Here is a 20,338-nt window from a genome sequence, read left to right on the forward strand (position 1 = left end):
GTAATAATTTTCATGCAAAATTTTATTATTTTATAACACAAAAAAACCAATATTTGCTAGTTGAAATATGAGTTCAAATAAAAAACTTTTTGATTTTTATTATCAAACTATTGATCTTAGAAATTATAGACGGTAGCTCGAGGTTTCTATTACACAAAGGAGATCATTTTTATACAAAATCCTAAGACTAAAATTTTTTATTATAACGAAAGACTCCATAACCATCATTGTCTCTGTGTATAAATCATCTGAATAAAAATATTTTTTATTTCAAAAGGAAATAATTTTTTATTCGAAACAACGTATGAATGAAAAAGCTTAAAAATTATAAAGATTAATCAAAATAAAATCGTTAAATGGTTCAACAAATAATCTGGGTGTTGTGATGAGTAATAAAGAGTTTAATGCCGAATGTTATAGGCGAATAATAGAGTCGGGTGCGGTCGTAAAAAATAGTGAAGCAACACGTGAACGAAGAAACATCAGGTCACAGTAGATCAAGGCGCACCATAGTATTTTCCCGATTCCACCGGGTAGTCCAATGGAAAATTATAGAACGCAAGGAAAAGCAGCGCGGGCGTATTGGCCAACAGGATTCGGTCAATGGCGTCGACGGAACATCAGGACTGGCGCCTGCCTTCCAGTGTTGAACCGACGACCGACGTCGTATGAGTGTCGTTACGTCTCAAGCATCGCGTTCGACGTATCTTACGCTAAAGTTTAAAAGCGTGTAAATTTTTCATTTAATTAACAATTTAATTTCAATCAGATAAATTCTCTTCAGTAATTTTTAAGCAACCTATTTAATTTTTTAATCTTCTATTCCTCTTCTGCTGTCACTTGAATCGATTTTTCCTAAATTAGAAGCTTGATTGCGAAAATAATTTCCTATAATAGAATATTATTTTCCTCTAGGTCGCTTACATTATCGAAGCTTTTATACAAAGCTTCTTATACTGTGTGGATCAGGGAAAAAATTCTTATAAAATCTTTCCCAGCAACACGCTAATGTTGATGACATTCACTTTGGTGAAATCTTGAAGAAGATTGAGTTTGAGAAAAAATTACCTTATCCAATAAGTCCAAAGATAACGACATCATTTACCAGCTAAAAAAATCAGAAAATCAACAGGTGGCGTGAAATTTTATCAACACTTTTTCTGATAATAATAGAGCCTATCAACAAAACATTATTAAAAAGCTTTTTAATTGAAACTCAAGAAATAACTTGATCCACCAAGACTGACGCTAAATTGCTAAATTAATCATAGCAAGTAATTTGCGCGCAATCTAGTCGAGTCCAGCACTGTTATTGGATAAATTCTAAGATGATTGACAAACAGTTGAGCTGAAATATATTGCACTTAACTCGGATAAAACAGAGTATTTCTGAATAAGTGTTTGTAAAATAGAGTTAGTTTATACTAGTGTAGTTGTACGAACAATATAATTGAGCACGTTTTCTGTTTAAATTACAGCACGAGCCACTCAACGTATTTTTTATTGGTGTTTGAATTCTTTTTTTATAGCCATTAGACCAATATCCAAATCAATTAAAAATAAATAAACTAACGAAAATCACTTTTTCAAAATAAACAGAAAATAATTTCACAAAATTTAATGAATAATAGGAAAGATCAAAGTTCATCATCAATTCTAACACAGATACTAAATAAATCTCACAACCATTCCCTCTGTACTTCAATTTATCTTTATATTTATTATTCAATCATGTATAATGATAATATCATCATTATTTTATTTTGAGTAATATCAATGTCTAGCCTATGCACCTAATGCTTTGATGCATTTAGAATTAGCTAGGCTTCAAAAGTTTCTTGTCAATATTATCATTATTGCTACTATTTTTACCAACTCTATTATTTTGAATTCTTCAATGAAAAAATGATCTACTTTTTCTGATTTGTTCAAATAGTTATCGCACAATGCAACGGAGTGAAACGTGAATAGACAAAGCAACAACTTTTAATACTCAAGAAGCAGGAACAAAAATACAACAGTTGATAGTTAAATCTAGAAATTCAAGGTAAGCTAGAGTGTTTATCCTAACAAGTTAATTTAAAACCATGTTTTTAGTAGTCTCTGGAAATAGTTGAGTATAATTGACTCTTGGAGATGTACGTTTGTAGGCAAATTTATTTTGAATCAAGACTAAACTGCTTGATAGCTTCAACATAGTTATAAGCGCCAAATATTCGGTGAAGTGAATTGCAATGTTAACAGGTGCAATCAAGTGAATCCAAATGTATGTTTGATTTTGCCAGCCTTGACCTCTTATTTTCAAACTAGTCTATTGTAAAATGATAAGAAAGATGGGAATTTTTGTATCTATTGGTTACTCTAGTGACTTTTCTCAGATAATTCAAGCTTAAAATGTTTTTCTAAAGCATTGTTTTTGCATCATTTTTATCAAAGGGCTCAATTTGGTAGTGAAAAATAATATTGAATAAAAATATTTGATGAATATACACACTTAGAACAAGCTTCTGGCTTGTTGATGTGAGTTCAAATATTGACAAAGCTTGTTGAGTATTTATAATTGATTGATTCAATTATGTGTTCAATAGCACTTGAATCTTGTAAAAAAGCAATTTAATGCAGTCAAAAGAGCTTAATTTTACAATAATTTTATGCTTAAACGGCCTCCTATATTATCTTACATGATAAAGGCTTGGAGAATATTATATTCCAACTTTAATAAAGGATGTAAGTCTGGATCTTGAAGGTTGATTAAGTGTCTAATTATTTTATCATCAGTTTACAAATGTTATGTAACAAAACATTTTCTGGTATTGTACTCTACTTAATTATACTTAACGTAGGTTGGGGTTTTTTTTAAACTTTTCTGTGCAAAATTTCACTGATAATTGTAATGAACAACACACGGTAGAGCTATATAATATTCGACAACTGGTAACAGAAAATATTAATTAAATGCAAGATCGTGGTTAATCCCGCAAGAGACAAACCATTTAAACTTTCGAAACATTAATTAAATTTCTATGCAATTCACGAGATACTAAATAATTTACTTTAACACGTCTGCATCATGAGTTGTCACGAAGGACATCATTTCATATGCTGGAATGCATGAAAAATTTTAATCAATAGAAAAAACATTAAACAAATATGTGTTGATTAATGGAACATTTTACCGTGATTAATCATTCGATATTTGAATATTTTCAACGATATAAAATATTAAAGCAAAAATAAAAATCTATAGTTTATGTATCCAGAGGAAGTTTTATATTTAATATTAATATACCAGAGATAAATTAAATTTAGTAGTGGAGGTTTTTGCATTTAACTTCTAATTTCGAACAAATTTTATTTTATCTTGTAATTTTTTTCAGATGAAATATTCTAATAATAAATAAGTTTTACAGAATCTTGATATCCTTGATATAAAAGATTTTAAATAAATTTTCATCAAGTCAAAGCAGATATAATCTTGAGAGAAAAATAAATCTAACTGTTTAATCTTGCAAATTGTTCATTTAATAAATATACGAGTTATTTATTTATACACGTATATATGAATTGCATGGAAATTAATTTTTCATATAATCGATTCAGTCCTCATTTATTTTTATGATGGTATCAATTAATAATAAAAATAATAACCATATTTTTCATTGTAATCGTCAGCGTGTTTTTGATATTACTTAATCATCATTACATAATGATTTCAATGTATTTCATTATAATCATTTATTTTTTCAATATCATTTATTGATTAGCTCGTTTATACTTATAATATATTTAGAATTTTTATTTCACCATTTATGTGAATCTTAAAACGTTTTCTATTACATCTAAAATACAAAAAAAAATCTTAAGGAATAAATTGAAAATTTCTTTGTTCTACGACTATTCAACTCTCCTTACGTGATGTTTGAAAATTCTTTACTGAATGTCACCGTGCATATGGTGAAATATTTATTCAAGTTCTTGTGGCAGTATTTTTTATAAACTACATGTTAACATTCTTGAAATTTTATGAAACAAAATTTTAAAATTAGTATCAGTGTCTATTATCTGTGCTCCATAATAATAAAAAAAAGGCTCTATATTATTATTCTCCAATAAAAAAATTATATTTTCTATTAAAATGCAAGTATTGTGAAAGAAATAAAAATTTTTTTCTGTGTAAAAAATTGATTTTATAATTGAAAAATGGAAGCATTTTTTATAAAATTGACAATACCTACGCGTGTGTCAGTTTTATAATCAAGTTGAATAAATTTTTTTTCCGGTCAGATAGGTAAAATATATGGATCGTTGTCAAGAATAAAAAAAGAGATGCTAAGTGCTCATATAAGAAGGATATCGACCGATACTACTACGTTTAAAGGGTTTGAACTAGACTGTAATTCAAGCGAGATATTCACGGTTTAAAAGTGGGTTTTTCATACATCTCTTTTCTACATATAATAATAGATAAAGTGTCTTTCCTCGTTTCTAGAATATTAATGGAAAACTTCATGTTCCCTTTTACATACTTTTCTCATACATCCACCATTATTTAAATCCGGAAATGACATTAACATTACAAAATTGAAATCTCAGCTGATACTAGTAAGTAGAAATTACTGAATAAATTTCATTTTCATTTTATTTACTGATGAAAGCCTGTTTTTATCAATTTACTATAATTTATTTCAAATAGTCTAGAAAATAGTTACATTTATGATGACAATATTCAAGTCGAATTCCGGTAATAGAAATTAGAGAACGTCCAATGATGATAGTGTTGCTTTATTAGATTTTAACATAGAAGAACACATAGAGACCAAAGGGGTTTGTAGGTATCTAATTTCTGTCTGGTTCAATAAATAACTCATCAGTTTCACTGTAAATATATTTGCTTCAAAATCATGTATATTTGCTTCAATGTAAAATCACATTTGAATTATACAGATATTGGGTAATCTGAAAAATATGCCACGATGAACTTTGAACACTTGGATGGAAGGTCAGAAGGAAATGGTCTTTTAGAACTAGTTAAGTTTGGCATTAAGTTTCTGTGGTAAGTGTTGTAATACTGGAAAACTACAGTAATGAGAAAACTAACTTTTCAAATGTTAGCATACAAAAAAAATCAACCATTTTTTATTAAATATTTTTATTTAATTTATTTTATTGACAGTTGTATTTATTTCTGGTAAGGTTATAGAAGACTAGATGTGTACTAATAAAAAACATTCTATTGCATATTAAATCAATTACATCAAATATCCAAAAATAAAAATTTACAAAACAACCTAAAAATAATTTTGTATACAAGCATATACCTTTTTTTTTAATGTCAAGGGTAAATTACAATCTATTTTTTGAAACAACAAGTAATTCTAAAGACATTTACATGCTTTACTATTCGCTAATAGTGAGCTTTAAAGTTCACCTATTTTCCATTTTAAAATAAAAACATCTTTCAGTTTTCGTCCTATGAATTTTAATAGTACATGAGAGGAATATATAATTGCATTGACTATCAATAGTTTGAAAAGGACTCAACTATTTTCTGTCAAATAAGAAATTAGCACAGGATTGTAAATCCAACTGTAGGACTTAGCCATTAATTTTTTAGAGTGTAGATCAAATGGCTTTAATTTCTTTTACTTCTCTGTAAGTTTTATCTCTTTTGAATAAGATTACTGATGTGAATTGGTTGGGATGATTAGCAAACCTACCTAAGTATCTCGAATTAAATTTGAAAATTTCATCTTTAACTAGGTTCATGCCAAGGTTATTATAAATTGTTTCATTTGTAACAAACCAGGGAATATTGACTAAGACCAAAAGCTTTTGATTTAAATCATTGTATTATATCAATAGAGCTAGAGTAGACTAAGCTCTATAGTGAAATTCCGTTGGTAATATTAGTTTAATCATAACTTTATAAATAAATAATTGGTTCGCGAAGGAAAACAATACACGCTGAAAGAATGTTTTTATTGGATCTAAGTAAACAAAAACAAAAATAATAAATATCTCATTAGATATATTTATGTGAATTTTTTAAATAAAAGCAAATACCTTAGTTAATGACTATATCCTTATTGGAGATATTAGGATTTTCTCTGATTAGTAAAAGAAACTTTCATACAGTATTGTACAATTTTATTTATTAATGTTCTTTCGTAATTTGGAATTATTTTTTCTAAATAAATATCAATAATCAATAGAAAACAGTCATTAATTTAGATGGATAATAATACATTAATTGAAAATTTTTATCTAAAGAATATCTTTTAGATGGTAAAAGTTAATGAACCATCCCACAAGTCATTTTGATAACGCCAGGATTCAAACCTGGATTTTCCTAGCTATACTACTACTAGATCTATCAAATCCCATGCTCCTATATTTTATTAATTGTTTTTACCTTTTTTTCTGGCTATCATGACTGTTACTTTCCCTAATACCTCCACCATCCCCTTTATGACTTAGATTAATGAATTAATTAGCAATTAATAATTGCTTCATTCTGAGAGTAAGTACTTTATCTTGACATTTATTCTTTATTTTCATAAGGTCATTAAGAAGAATATTTTTCTCATCATAAGCAAAAAAACATCAAAATTTTTCCAGTAGCATCAGTACTCAATAAAATATTTTTCTAATATCAAGTACTATTCATATTTATTATACATGAAAATTCACTTGACATCAGTAGCTTAAATTCTTATCTCATAATTTAGTAAAAAATTTCTCTCAAAAATGTACTTTTCTATTTAAATTTTTTGATATACTATCGTCACTAAAATAAGCCAGGTATTGAGAAAATTTCTCACAGATGAAGTTTTAGAGGCTGAGCTGATACAGAGAAACACACTTATTACAGCTAACAGAGAATTCATGATATTGCGAAAGTTCACTGAAAGAAAAATTGACAAATAAAAATGGTACGAGATATTTCATACAATTATTTGATTCTACCATAGGGTAGTAAAGTACACTTTATTCAGTTTGTTTTCCAATTTTCTATTTCAATTATAACGAAATTCTATTACTAAGTTGATATATTCTAATGTACTACGAAATATGTTTAATAAATGAACTAATTTATGTTGTTATAAAAGCATCATTTATCACAACTAGTATTATTTCATCCTTAGTGTCAATATATATGATTGTCATTTCTGTTTCATATCTTGGTGGAGATAATATTGATAGAATTGAAAAAAATAAATTATTTACATTGACGATCACATAGTGACGCTTCATCTTCATTCCTGTCACGTTTTATCCCCTTGAGTTTTGAATCGATGGAATAATCAAACCAACCGAATAAATTTGTCTGATTCCACAAAACATTTTTCGTATTATTTCTCACACAATATCTGCAGCTATTACTATTAATCTCCTAAGATTTGCGTAATTGCGATAATTTTTTACCTCAGTATTATCTAGTGAATTAAAATAAAAACAGAATACTTTTCAGAAAAAAGATGTACTTAATATTTAATTATAAATTATTGAAAAAAACGAAATAATAAATAAATCGTAGAATGCGATATAAAAATAATTGAAGTCAATAAAAATTGTCATTTTGACGACTGTATTAAAATAGAGAATAACATCAAAAGAATACTTTAAAAACAGAGTTTGAAAAACAATGAAGCTTAATTTTCTCAAAAATGATAGAATATAGCGTTTGAAAAATAATTATATATCTATGTTTAAATGGAATAAGAATTTTACAAACTATGTAACATTTACTTTTTATTATTTTGAGATTCATCAATGTTTTCTGCTTGAGGAATTCTCATTAAAGAGTTCTTCTATCAACAATTTTTGTAGTTTTAAAACTTTAGTGTACGCTTGAAAAGTTTGCAATTATTCTTGTACTTTTAGAAGCTTTGAACTTTAAATTTCAAGGTTCATCATATATCAACAAGATAAGCTCCATTACTTTTCTAACATAACAATAATGAAACAATTTGTTTGTTGTAGATGTTTGATGTAGATTTATTCTTGACCAGAAACATTGAAGAATGAAGTAAAAAAAAGCATTTAAAAAAAGTTACTTCTATTAATTCAATTTAAACGTTCAACATTTAAATATTTTCTTTAACAATAAAAAAAAATTTGCTCTCCAATCATTATTTTAATTAATTTATGAAAAAAAGTGAATGAAAATGTTACTTTGTAATTATTTAAAAAAAACTTTACAATTTTCAACAAGTTCATTTTTATTCGTTAAAAAGTTATATTAATTCATGAATTTTATTTCTTGTCAATATATTGTTACTATAAATAACTTCAACTTCACAAAAAATATCTCTGGCAGTCATTTTAACAACCTCGCTAACAAAAAATATCGTTGAATTAAATTGATTTTTTTTCTGTAAATGAAAAAATTGCTTTCACATCAAAAAAAATATTTCTTTTTTTACATACTATTACGGAAAGTTATTCCCAATTATATTACCTAGTTAGATACTTCAAACTACATAAAATGAAATTTAAATAAATAATCCAAAGATATAATAAATAGACAGTATATCCTACGTACGTACGACGTTGGACATAAATAATATCAAAAGTATAAAATAAAAACTAAAACTTCACTATAATTTCAATATGCAGAGCTTGAAAAAAAAAATAATGAAGTATTACTTGAACTCAAATTATGAATCCAGTGAAAAAGATAGCTTTTGTAACTTGTATTTCTCTAAAAATAAAAATTACATATAATTTCAATAAAAAGCAAGTAAAGTTGTAGATGTAAGAACAATAAAGCATTGCAAGGAGAATAAAAGAGAAATGTCGAACAAGGAAAAAAAATATAGGGTTTTAAAAAGGTACTAGGAAGTTTTTAAAATATATTTAACTCTCTGTGGGCAGCTGATGACTCTGCTAATATTGAAGATGACTTCTCAAGATCCAGTTTCCTATTTCAATGTTTTCTTTTCATACTTTCATTTTTCATTCTCGATTATGACTGACGTCATGTCCGGATGACGCGAATAGACACCAAGCTCATCCAAGCTCTCTCGTCAGCCAAGTCTATCGATCGTCGTAATTTTATTTGGTGCAAAACGACATCCGACTGTCAGTGATAGATAAAATGTAGCGAAATACTTTTTTTCCTATGCACTAAATACTTTTATACGCAAGAAAAAACTGACAAAATTTATTTACCATTCGCAAAACAATATTTGATTGTATGAAATCAATCATCAATGTTCCTTCATACTCTTCGTTATAATTACATTATTGATGTGAGATTGTATCTGCTCCATCTCTCTGATTTGAAATAATATACCATGTAATGCCAATTCACGAACAATTCGATATGTGGATTTCTATCAATACTATAAATTCTCTGACGTCAAGGTTCTATATATTACTGCTTCAATATCGAATTTATCAACGTGTAATTAATGATTCTCAGAATTTTATTCCAAATTCTTAAAGAATACTAGATAATTTAATTTGGACTCTTTTTTTTTATTAAATGAGTTTATTTATTGACTTCGAATAAAACGTAACTTAAATAAATGAAAATTTATGGATATTCTTGTTTGTAAATTAAGTATTGATTATTTCTATTTATCAAATAAATTTAAATTTTTCGGTTGAATAAAAATATAAACTTAGATAAATAAACTATAATTCATTTTTTAAAAAGAATATTAAATTATTAATATTCATTTGAAATATTACTTCAGAGAATTTTTATGTTAAAAGTTGGTTAATCCTAAAAGGAGAAAAAATAAAAATAATTAATTTTCATGAATAATTGTATCTTTATTTGTATTATATTTTATGTATTATTTTCATTATTATATAACTGTTCGTTTATTATTACAATATTAATTTCAAATAACACACTTTTACCAACAAGTAGATTATTGAAATTCGCACTTTAATTGATTGATCATATCTATGACAATACCCATCATTAACGTTCAAAATCAAAGTTAACTGCTTGTACAGTTATGAAAAATTTACATAAATTTATGTAGCATCATAAATATTAAAATGCAATTATCAGAGAATTTTGAAAGCTATTTGATCAAATTTTTCTTTATTTTTAGAAGAATAATATTTTTCTCTTCAATTACCTCATTTTCAATGTCATTCGGGAAAAACCATAAGAGTAAATAACGTCAATAATATTGAATTTCTGTTTATCAGTTGGATATAAATGATTGATTTTCGATTAATCCATTTTACTGTTGACTTGATCAATTAAACTATCTTTACACAGAGTAATATCATAGACCACACTGCATGCATACTTGGCCAAACTGTGGGCAATGTTGATAATCTGATTATAAAACATGGTTCATACAAAGTCAAGTACTTTGATGGCTCAGGTTAAAATTTAATCGAAGAGTGTAGTAGACTGTTAAATATTAATCTAATAATTTGACTTGGCAGTCGATAGTGTTAATGAAATTTACAATTTGGTGCTACTTTGGTATCGATATTAGTAATGTTGGTAAATTATTTTCCCCACCAACGTCCACGACAGTGACAGACACCATTCTGACAGGTGCCACCCTTTTTTCCAGTTGCAATGCACCGCATGGCACAAACACTATGATTTGGAGTAGCCCATTGAGATTGGAATGAAAATAGATCACAGCTGAATCGTCGTGGCCGTGGTCGTGCTACATCAGAGTCAGAATCTTCGACAACATTGTCTGGATTGATTCCTGAAATAGATAAATAATCAGTATTAATAATTTACATTTAAAAATAAGAAGCCAATCTTGTAATTTTCTTTTGATTAAATGTATTTAAAAAAATTTGAACAACTTTTCAGTATTAATTATCTTCTTCTTTCGGCTTTGACGTATTCATTTATAGATGAAACATTCATTAATTTAACGTTAAGTAATAAAAATTTTCTCTTTGTTGTTTTATTTCGATGAGAGCTACACAGCTAGTGTGTGTTAAGAGGATAACTTTGATCATTTTTCAATTAGAAAAAATTATTAATAAAACAGTGAGCATTGTCGTCCAACAAATGAATCAATATAATTTTGAACGTGAATAAATGAGTAAATTTTGCTTTGAAACAATTTTTACATTATTTAAAATTACTCAACAATTCATTATTTATTGATTTTTTAATATTTTTTGTTGTTCAATAGTTAGTCTGTTTGCTTTTATTATTTAACAAGGGTTGTAAAATATTCATTTACAAGAAAAACTTGGAAGAAAAAAGGTAAAAAAATAAGTTTGACATGTAAAGGTTGTCATAAAGTTATTTATCTATTAATTATAAATATCAGTAACTTTTACTGAAAGGAAAATCAATACATTTTTACTCAGCTTTTTCCAATTAAGATAAAATAATTAACTCGTACAAGCTAAAAACTACCAAGTGATTTGTAAAGATTAGAAAGATTTATAAACTGGGTTTTCAGCTTCATAAAGTCCTTAACAATTTCGGGCTTATCCTAGTTAACTAGTTAAGTTTCATACACGTTAACTTAAATGTCTGCGTTATAGAAATTATACAGTTAGAATTTTATTTTCAATGCACTGAATACAAAGTGCAAAGTAATTGATTTTTATTCACAAAATTACTTGATGATATCTAAAAGAGCTTTCAACTATTTATTTCTATAGAATACTGATATTTGTGTAGTCTATTTCATTTACTAGTTCAATTAAAAAAATGTGTTCTAATTTAATTCAATCCAGAAACAGTACGTGAAATACTATGGTCAAAAGTAAGAGAAATGTAATGAGATCTTCCTCAGTAAATATTTGCTACAATCATCAAATAAATATATCTTTTGATAAATTTTGATGGTAATCCCCTGGATGTATTGATCACGCAATTTATTTAATATAAATAAATTGATTTATGATATCTAAATAAATATTTCAAACTGACAAACATTTATTTATTAATAATAAATTTATCAACTATTAATTCACGTGATTAATGATGATCCAAGCTATCTACGAATTATGAAACAATGAAAAATCCTGTGTTCATTATTTTGCAATATTTGTGAAACAAAAACATCATCTAAAATTCTTAAAAATTTTTTTTTTACTAAAAAAAATATTAATGAATAATGTTTGCTTTTTTTTTTAAAAAAAAGAAAAGTTTCAGCAAATATTCATTGGTTAATGTGGAAAAAAAAACTAAAAATATGAAGCAAAAATATTTCAAGCTATACAACTAGATTCTTCATAAAAAAAGCCGATAGGTGAAATATTTTAGCTTCTCGGGAAAAAAGCTTTATTTAGTATTAAAACGAAAGAAAAAAAAAATAAATAATCCAACTTCGTCTCTGGAATTAGATAAAATTATTTAAACTTCAGGAAAATAATTAGATTTAATAAAAACAATAATATTAATAATTTAAATTTTACGTCGTTCTATTTAGAATAAAAAATTCCTTCAACTGTCCTCTTAATTACAGAAACATCAGATCATAAAAATATTTCATTTCTCGAAAGAGAATTCTCATGTTCCAGAAAATAGTAGATATTAAGGAAATAACTCAACTACAGAAGTGGGTTATAAATAAAATTAACTACACAAATTTTTGTTTAATAAACATAAATGTTGAATTTAGTAATTCACTAGTTGAAAAAATTATTTTTATCTAATTCTAATATTTGCTATAATACATATATATTTTTTGAACAATTATTAATATTGATTACCTGTATTTTTTTAGGATTATCATTAATATTAAAACTTACCATCATCATCAATGAGATCACCTTGGTAGAGATCATCAGATAATGCAGCAGCAGAGATGTAAACGACAACACAAGAGAAAATGAAAAGTTTAGCGAATAAATGCATATTTGCATAAACAATATTAGACAATCAGTTCGCAAATTCACCGTTAAATATTGATAAAATTCCTAGAAGTTGGCTTTTATACTCATTAGCCAGGAAAAGATTATCTCAATCCTGTGCATGCTATGGTTTCCGGCATTAAAACAGGATTCGATTGCAGGAAAATTGAGAGGTTTAACGAGGAAGGAAACATAAACCGCGTGTCCTGTGGTTCACTTGTGTTCGCATTGAATCTATAAATTTGTCCGGAGATTGAAGATCCGTTGCATCGGATACCGTTCAAGGACACATGATCGTTCTGATAAGAAGCTGTGTTAAGTGAACTATAATATAGCTAAAAATAATTATATTCTAATTAAAATAAATAATACAAAAAAGCAAGCAAGTTATTTAGATTAATTTTCTATTTATTCTGATGTATTTAAATAAAACAAGATTTTTTACTTGACACTTAATAAAGAAAGAACAGAATAGGGGAATTTAATATAATACATTGAGAAATAAAGCCAACAATTTCGACTGAAATGGCTCTAAGAAATATGTCAATGTTAATATTAAGTACTGAAAGTTTAAAAATTGAATAAAAATACATTTTTTTAATGCTAATAAATTTTGAAATTGAGCTGAAATATTTATTAGTTGTTGAATTTGACCTAATTCGAAAGAATTAATTATCAATAGCTGACAATGAGATAAAATTCATTTTTATTCTGATAGCTGATAAAAAATTTCAATAGATAGTATTCTAGATTTAATTTTGTTGTTTATGAACAACAATTCAACTTTTTAGGAAATTATTTTTTTTTTTAAATTTAAAATCCAGAATTGAATGTACTTATTTGAAATTTTTTGATTACAAATTTGTCAATGGAAATAATTATGAATCTTATAAGAGAAATAATATGAAAGTAATATCCATTAAATTGACACGACTTTATTACATGTTTTCCAGTGAAAACTCCATTTTCATTCTTCCAAAACTGTTAAACTTGTAAAAAGGTTTGATAAAATATACTCTATATACTTTAAATGAAATTTTACTTTAATATAAACTCTTGAATTTATCCAATATTAATATTTGGTCCAACAAGTTCATCATATTGATCATCAAGCTGTTCTTTTCTAGAATTTACTCATAAATTCATTAGAAATAGAATCGAACGAAACAGTTGATTGAATTAATCTGCATTTATTTTAATAAATCAATCCATTAATCGACCTTTAAAAAATTACTATTTTAAGTCATATTTATCTCAACCATGCCAATTAGAAAAAAAAACAATACAAAAAAGTAAATATCACAATTTATTTTCTACTTTGCACAAGGCTAAAAAAATTATAGAAAAAATATAGGTCTTTGAGTTTTTCATGCCCTGCAGAAGATAAAACATTCTTTCAAAAGAGTCAATTCTCTTTTCTCAAAGTTATTGGATGAAAAGCAATAATCCTCGTTCTCATCTAGTTTCAGTAGAATATTAATTTTCCATAAAAGCTCTTCAAAGACATTTATGATCTTCTTACAGCCTAACATCTCATCAAATTCAAATTTATCTTGAGACTTTTCAACACAATCTCTCGAGCAAAGTACACTATCAGTCTACATGTATTTTTACCACTATCTGTTTCAGAGGACTCTTAACAATAATGAGGAAGCAATTGTATTCACAGAGTAGTGGTGGTGAACCGCAAATAATAGTGGAAGAGAGTACTATTGGCGAAGAGGAAGCTGAACGAAAGAGAGATGAATCTCCACCTCGTTGTTTGGATCCGGATTCTCCGTCTCTCAATCCTTATTTACTATCACCATGGCGAGAGACACGTAAACATTCCTTACCAACTCCCCAATGTACTTCAGGAATTACTGCATCTCAGGTAAGAAAGAAAAATAAGAAGAAAGCTCTTTCAAGAAATCGTGAAATCGAGTCTCCAATAGTAAAGATAACTTTGATTTACAGATTATTCCATGAACAATTCAATGAAAAAAAATTCAATTTTAATTAATATTATAAGTCTCTTATCTTTTCCAATAGTTTACCTTATAGAGAAATGAATATTGGATTCTTTTATCTTGCTGGAATAATTGGAAAATTTTTTTAAAACAATCTATTAGACAAAAATGAATTAACTTTTTACAACAGCTTGTTAATTAATTCCATCTTAGTGTTGTTTAATTATTATTTATACGTATAATTGATAATGAATTCTGATCAAAAAGTCCTTGAGAAGTTTTCCTTGAAGTATAAAGAATCCTGGAAGAGCGAGGAATTAATTATTGATTAATTATTTCCCTGGGACAAAATAGGTAAGACGTCTGAGTGAACGAGGAGGTGAAGGTTCTGGGCCATCCCCTAGAGAAGCTGCTTTCTTAGCAACACTATCCCAAGCACCAGCACCCCAACCAGGCGGACGAAGACATTCAGTTGTAACTATTTCTAAAGTTCCAACGACTTTATTTGGCCGTAATCGTCGTGAATCAATTGCTGCGTTTCCATTGGGAGCAACTCGAATTTTACCAATTCGACGTGATTCATCCTCTGGATTGGGAGGTCCTCCAAGCAACTCTGGTAGTACTCATAATCTTCAGTTAGATATTATGGATGATATAGCAGAGATAAAAGCCCGAAAGGTAAAGAATGAATCAAACTTTTTTAATATATTAAATTTAGGAGACAAAAAAGGACAGATTTTTTGCTGATAATAAGAAAAGAAGTTATAAAAATTTTTTTAATTAAATTTCTCTAATTTGAAAAAGAAAAAATGTTACATTTTATAACTTTTGTAAAAAACAAAAAAAATCTGTAGCAAAACAAATGATATTTTTTTTAATGGAATTAATGAAATTGGAGTAAAAAGAAAGAAGCTGGACCAGTTTAGAGAAAAAGAAATCTCATTCTTGAACTAAATGCAGTGGAATTTCAACAGCAGTTTTTAGTTTAAAAAATACTTGAAATAATTCAACATTTTTGAAAGAATCTCTTTTTTTCAGTCAAACTAGTCTCGTTAAACTTTCAATGGGTTGAGTGAGCCAAAAAATGAAACTTATTATACTGTACATCTGGATAAAGACAGTTTCAACTCACCACAGTAAATTTCAAGTCATCTCTATACTTGAATATCTCTTTCACAAATCTAGTGACTTTATTTTATACAAATCTGACAAAATATTTAATTTTTCATAAAAAAATTACTTCAATGTCATAAATAAACTTCTTGAATATTTTAGCAAAAAATCTACAGTGATTCGTTCAGCTTTGTTTAAAAATAAACCTAAGTAAAATGATATATTCTACCAAATAATATATTAAAGCTCTAATTTTTTATTTTTAAAGGTCTATTTGAAACGTTCTTCTTTATTAGGTTCGTTTGAAGATGTGGAAGACACCGTCACGTGAACGAATATGCGAAGTTCAACCATTAGAAGGCAATAGTTCATCTCAGAAATACACTCAACAACATCGTCGATTCTCTGACTTTGCTGCATTATCTTCAATACCAAGCCCTAGCTCTTTATTAAGAAGACGTGCTTCAGAGTATCCAAAACCATCAACGTCCTCATCAACTAGTGGAACTTCACCAGGAATCATTTGCTCTAATACTGATCTTATTTCTATCCTCAGCTCGTTGACATCTTCAGCTACAGAAATTAATAGATGTGGTGAAGAGAAAGTGACGCGAGACGACAATAAGAGTACGAAGAATGTTGAACATAAACGACGACAATTAAAGGATTTTCGATCTAATAGTTTTGACGTATCTATTCTACATGGAACAGGGAATAAACAAATTCGTAGCTTAATAAAAAATGCCAATAAAAATGAACCAGCATTCAGTTGGTTTGTTAATCGCCATAAACCAATGTCAAAAAAACAAAAAGGTATGGATATAACTCTGTCTTCATTAAGTGAGAAGCTTGACAAATTAAATGTTATAAAAGCTGTGAAAGAAACTTTTGTTAAATCAACATCACCTCCGAAAGAATCTTCAAGGCATAAAGTTGTATGGGATGACGCAAGTGGTACTAAAGTTGATGCTCAAATACTTGGAAGTGCTATAGAAGAGTTTTTAACATCACAAAGGAACAGCGACATCGATATAACAAGATCTAAGTCTAGTAGTAAGTCTGCAACTTCTCCAATACAGCAGAAATCTGGGAAAATCAGCAGCTGGTTTTCTGGAAGCAACGAAGGGGAAGAGACAACAGAAGCATCAATTTGTTCATCTTTAAAAGACCTTTTTGTTAAATAAATGTATTGAGCAAATTTTGGTGAAGAAACCGTCACTTATTTTGTACAATTTAATTTACTGATTGAATAAAAAATCAAATTCAATAACCTGCTACACATTAAAGACTATTCTAAAAGAAAGTCTTCGCTGGTCGAAGACATTAAATGAATTTTAATCATTTGGAGGCATTATTTTTTATTCCAAATCACTATCATAAAGAGAGTTTCAAAATAATAATAATGGAAATTATTAATTAAAAAAATATAAATATATATATATATACCAAAGGATAGTTTTAGAGTTTTAAAATATTTCAAATACTGAACTGTTTCATTGATGATTAAATATTAAACAGATTATATCAAGCTTTTAATTTCACGATGAAACAATTCACAATGTAATATTATTTATAGTTCTATAGACATCGAGATGAATAATTATTTATGAAAAAAACTTGAGTTAAAAAAGAGAAACTATTTTGTTATTGATTTATATAAAATTGAACAAAGAAAAAAATTATTTATCGAAGTTAACAAATCTTACTATCAATGTTAGAATAGATGATACCTATATGACATTTGAAAGTGTGAAAATTACTAAAAAAAATGATTTAAAGACCATCAATTAAATCTATAAACCGAATTATTTGAAAATATACAAGATAACTTTAATTATTATTATTAGATAATTGCATTAATTATAATCGCATGATTGTAATTAGTAAATATCTAAAATTAAACATTAATGTAATTTATTGTTTTTTTATTGACTTATATATCATCATTGTTGTATATTTATTTATGGTAACAGTTTTCTCATTAATATAATTATTATTGATGAAAAACAAATTGAATTTGAATGTCACTGATACATTAAAACAGTTGCATGAGAATGTTAGTAAGTTAGATTTTCTGCAATGACACATTTATCATCATATTAAAGTGTAAATAGATTTGACACTGTATGTACTTTGAATGTTCCTAAGCGACATGTAAAATAATTGTGAAGGCTATTACCTAATACATTTCGATGTCACATGTCGTAATACTAGAATAAGACCTGCCTTAATACCTTGATGGGATAACGACTGGAAACTGCAGAATATTTAATAGTTTGTCATAACACGGATGACTGCAATCACACCTTGATAATAATTTCAAACGATACATGTGATCAAAACTCCAGAAATTATCCTGTCAAATCTCCTTTAAATAACTTTTCGGAGTTTATACTACATTCTCCGATCCTCGAAACAATAACGAAACCTGTGAAACATCCTACTGTAATGTTTTTGTTCTGGAAGACTATTAACATGATGTTATATAAAATAAATTGTAAATGTTAACTTGATTGTCTGCTATCATCGTTTCTATTCATTTAACATGAATAAAACCCTTCATTGCCTTCAATACTGAATTGAAGGAAAATATGTTAAGTTCTTTTTCTTTATTCAATGAGGTTGTTAATGAAATACACCATATTATTTCTGAAAACAATTTATTGAGTAGAAATAGTCGACAATGATTGAAGATACACTCTTCAGTTGTATAGAACGGAATGATGTAATTTTATAAATACACTTTTTGAATAGAAAATACATCAATCATGAAGAAAAAATGAAAAAAGTACAAATTAAATGCAGAAATGATTAAAATATCTAGACAAAGGATTGATGAATCTTAATTAATATCGATGAAGAGTGTAACTGAAAATTAAATATCAAGGTTTGCTCAAAAAAGGTATTTACTGAGCAACAGAAGGATATCTAATACAAGAAACTGTATTTTTCATAATGAAGTTTTTTTGATATTAATTATTGACATACTGACATGCAGTAAGGATTACTTTTAATTTTTTAATAAGATTATTAAATTGATGGAAAGCACGTGACATTTTACGTAGTATTTATGTTGTTGAAATTTTTATCTGTAGCTTTGAGACAAATAATTATTGGAAGCAGTAGTAAAAACGTAGAACATTCGGTCATTGAATGTGTTATAGGAATTATAAGAAGGTACTCAATGTCTACATGAAGTGCAGTCAGTAGTTTTTAAAGTAATTTACTGATCTAGTTGACCACAATCAGCAATCATGACCTTTTTAGATGTTTTGCCGCTCTGAGAGCCATAAGATTCCAACTGAAATAAAAAAAAAAATTTATTTTTAACAATCCTTTATCGATTAACAATAACGACTACCTTATTTAGCAGGAGCTAAAATAAAATTTGTTAAAAATACAATAGATAATTACCCTTCTTACGACGTCCATTCCTTCGACAACTTTGCCAAAGACCACGTGCTTGCCATCAAGCCAACCTGTCTTGACGTAAGTAATGAAGAATTGACTTCCGTTAGTGCCAACACCAGCGTTAGCCATAGATAAAACACCAGGTTCGTTATGCTTCAGATCAAAGTTCTCATCTTCGAATTTATGTCCATAAATGGATTTTCCGCCAGTGCCATTGTGATTTGTGAAGTCTCCTCCTTGGCACATGAAATTTGGGATGATTCTATGGAAGGTGCTGCCCTTATAACCAAATCCTTTTTCTCCAGTACATAACGCTCGGAAATTTTCAGCAGTTTTAGGTACTACATCGCTTCTCAACTAAAAAGGAAAATTAATATTCTAAATTTCATTTAACTAATGAACATTAAATACGTAATCACGCGGTGTACTTATACACAATAAATGGAATTTTCCACGCGTGACGCAAATACGTGAGTCGGTGAAAATAATATTTCATGTCAGTACAGCCAAAAATGGAAAATATCAATAAAAATAAAATAAATAGTTGATAATGTGAGATTATAATGATAAACAAAGAAGTTATAATCATAATAAAGACTAATATGATAAAATAGTAAGTTAAATATAGTTAATGGCGCCAGTGATGACTAACATTGCGAACCGGTCGTGTGAGTATTTACTCATAAAATGGTATTAAAATATTAATTATCAATCATTATTATTTACCTCCATAACAATACGACCAACTTTCTGTCCATCGACAGTTATATCGAAGAAAGTACGCGGTAAACCCATTTTTTCAGCTACTGCAGCAAAATTTCGCACGAATGAAGCGTTAGACGGTCGACTACGGCGGGCGGTAACTCCCAAATGGCTGAAACTACTGAAGGTCGAATCAATTGACAACCGGCAGATCGATGCCAACGCCATTTTCAGTCAGATCTCGTGTAAAAAGACCGTCAAGTTTGCTGATAAAAAAAGCTATTCAGTGCTATTTTGTCAGAAATGATTAATAAATTATTTAATTAGGCTTATAAGTTCGTAAAATG

At 27.6% G+C, this 20,338-nt stretch overlaps 3 protein-coding genes across 6 annotated transcripts; 1 reads left to right on the forward strand and 2 right to left on the reverse strand.

The window, feature by feature from the left end:
- The first annotated feature begins 651 nt into the window (after window positions 1–651).
- On the forward strand, window positions 652–17,323 carry kairos. 4 transcript variants are annotated; one of them, XM_035088397.1, is made up of 6 exons: window positions 652–730; window positions 916–1,132; window positions 1,937–2,047; window positions 14,446–14,689; window positions 15,120–15,443; window positions 16,175–17,323. In XM_035088397.1, exons 4-6 carry the CDS (start codon window positions 14,462–14,464, stop codon window positions 17,060–17,062), a joined length of 1,440 nt encoding a protein of 479 aa, XP_034944288.1. In that variant the 5' UTR covers window positions 652–730; window positions 916–1,132; window positions 1,937–2,047; window positions 14,446–14,461; the 3' UTR covers window positions 17,063–17,323. The 4 variants fall into 4 exon arrangements, with proteins under 4 accessions (XP_034944288.1, XP_034944289.1, XP_034944290.1 ...); XM_035088398.1 differs by lacking the exon at window positions 916–1,132; XM_035088399.1 differs by lacking the exon at window positions 916–1,132 and having other exon boundaries at window positions 659–783.
- On the reverse strand, window positions 9,787–12,880 carry LOC118070000 (defensin-2). The gene is made up of 2 exons (XM_035088401.1): window positions 12,715–12,880; window positions 9,787–10,697 (listed from the first exon to the last, which is right to left on the reverse strand). Exons 1-2 carry the CDS (start codon window positions 12,818–12,820, stop codon window positions 10,486–10,488), a joined length of 318 nt encoding a protein of 105 aa, XP_034944292.1. The 5' UTR covers window positions 12,821–12,880; the 3' UTR covers window positions 9,787–10,485.
- Window positions 17,324–18,766: 1,443 nt separating the features above from the next.
- Window positions 18,767–20,334, reverse strand: LOC118070030 (peptidyl-prolyl cis-trans isomerase-like). The gene is made up of 3 exons (XM_035088446.1): window positions 20,016–20,334; window positions 19,293–19,646; window positions 18,767–19,179 (listed from the first exon to the last, which is right to left on the reverse strand). The coding sequence occupies exons 1-3, from the start codon at window positions 20,217–20,219 to the stop codon at window positions 19,102–19,104; spliced, it is 636 nt and encodes a 211-aa protein (XP_034944337.1). The 5' UTR covers window positions 20,220–20,334; the 3' UTR covers window positions 18,767–19,101.
- Between the last annotated feature and the right edge of the window lie 4 nt (window positions 20,335–20,338).

The sequence above is a fragment of the Chelonus insularis genome, unplaced genomic scaffold, assembly GCF_013357705.1.
Source record: "Chelonus insularis isolate UGA/USDA-ARS -01 unplaced genomic scaffold, ASM1335770v1 contig_4_pilon, whole genome shotgun sequence".
NCBI classification, from domain to species: domain Eukaryota; kingdom Metazoa; phylum Arthropoda; class Insecta; order Hymenoptera; family Braconidae; genus Chelonus; species Chelonus insularis.

What these genes read in the sequence shown, in the direction of transcription:
- LOC118070030 (XM_035088446.1), bottom strand. Translation starts at nt 20,219, where the DNA reads ATGGCGTTGGCATCGATCTGCCGGTTGTCAATTGATTCGACCTTCAGT. An exon ending in TTGGTCGTATTGTTATGGAG is followed by an intron (nt 19,647 to 20,015) that starts GTAAATAATAAT and finishes TTTCCTTTTTAG; the next exon opens with TTGAGAAGCGATGTAGTACC. An exon ending in GAATGGACGTCGTAAGAAGG is followed by an intron (nt 19,180 to 19,292) that starts GTAATTATCTAT and finishes TTTTTATTTCAG; the next exon opens with TTGGAATCTTATGGCTCTCA.
- LOC118070000 (XM_035088401.1), bottom strand. Translation starts at nt 12,820, where the DNA reads ATGCATTTATTCGCTAAACTTTTCATTTTCTCTTGTGTTGTCGTTTAC. An exon ending in TGATCTCATTGATGATGATG is followed by an intron (nt 10,698 to 12,714) that starts GTAAGTTTTAAT and finishes TATCTATTTCAG; the next exon opens with GAATCAATCCAGACAATGTT.
- kairos (XM_035088397.1), top strand. Translation starts at nt 14,462, where the DNA reads ATGAGGAAGCAATTGTATTCACAGAGTAGTGGTGGTGAACCGCAAATA. An exon ending in CAGGAATTACTGCATCTCAG is followed by an intron (nt 14,690 to 15,119) that starts GTAAGAAAGAAA and finishes GGGACAAAATAG; the next exon opens with GTAAGACGTCTGAGTGAACG. An exon ending in CAGAGATAAAAGCCCGAAAG is followed by an intron (nt 15,444 to 16,174) that starts GTAAAGAATGAA and finishes CTTCTTTATTAG; the next exon opens with GTTCGTTTGAAGATGTGGAA.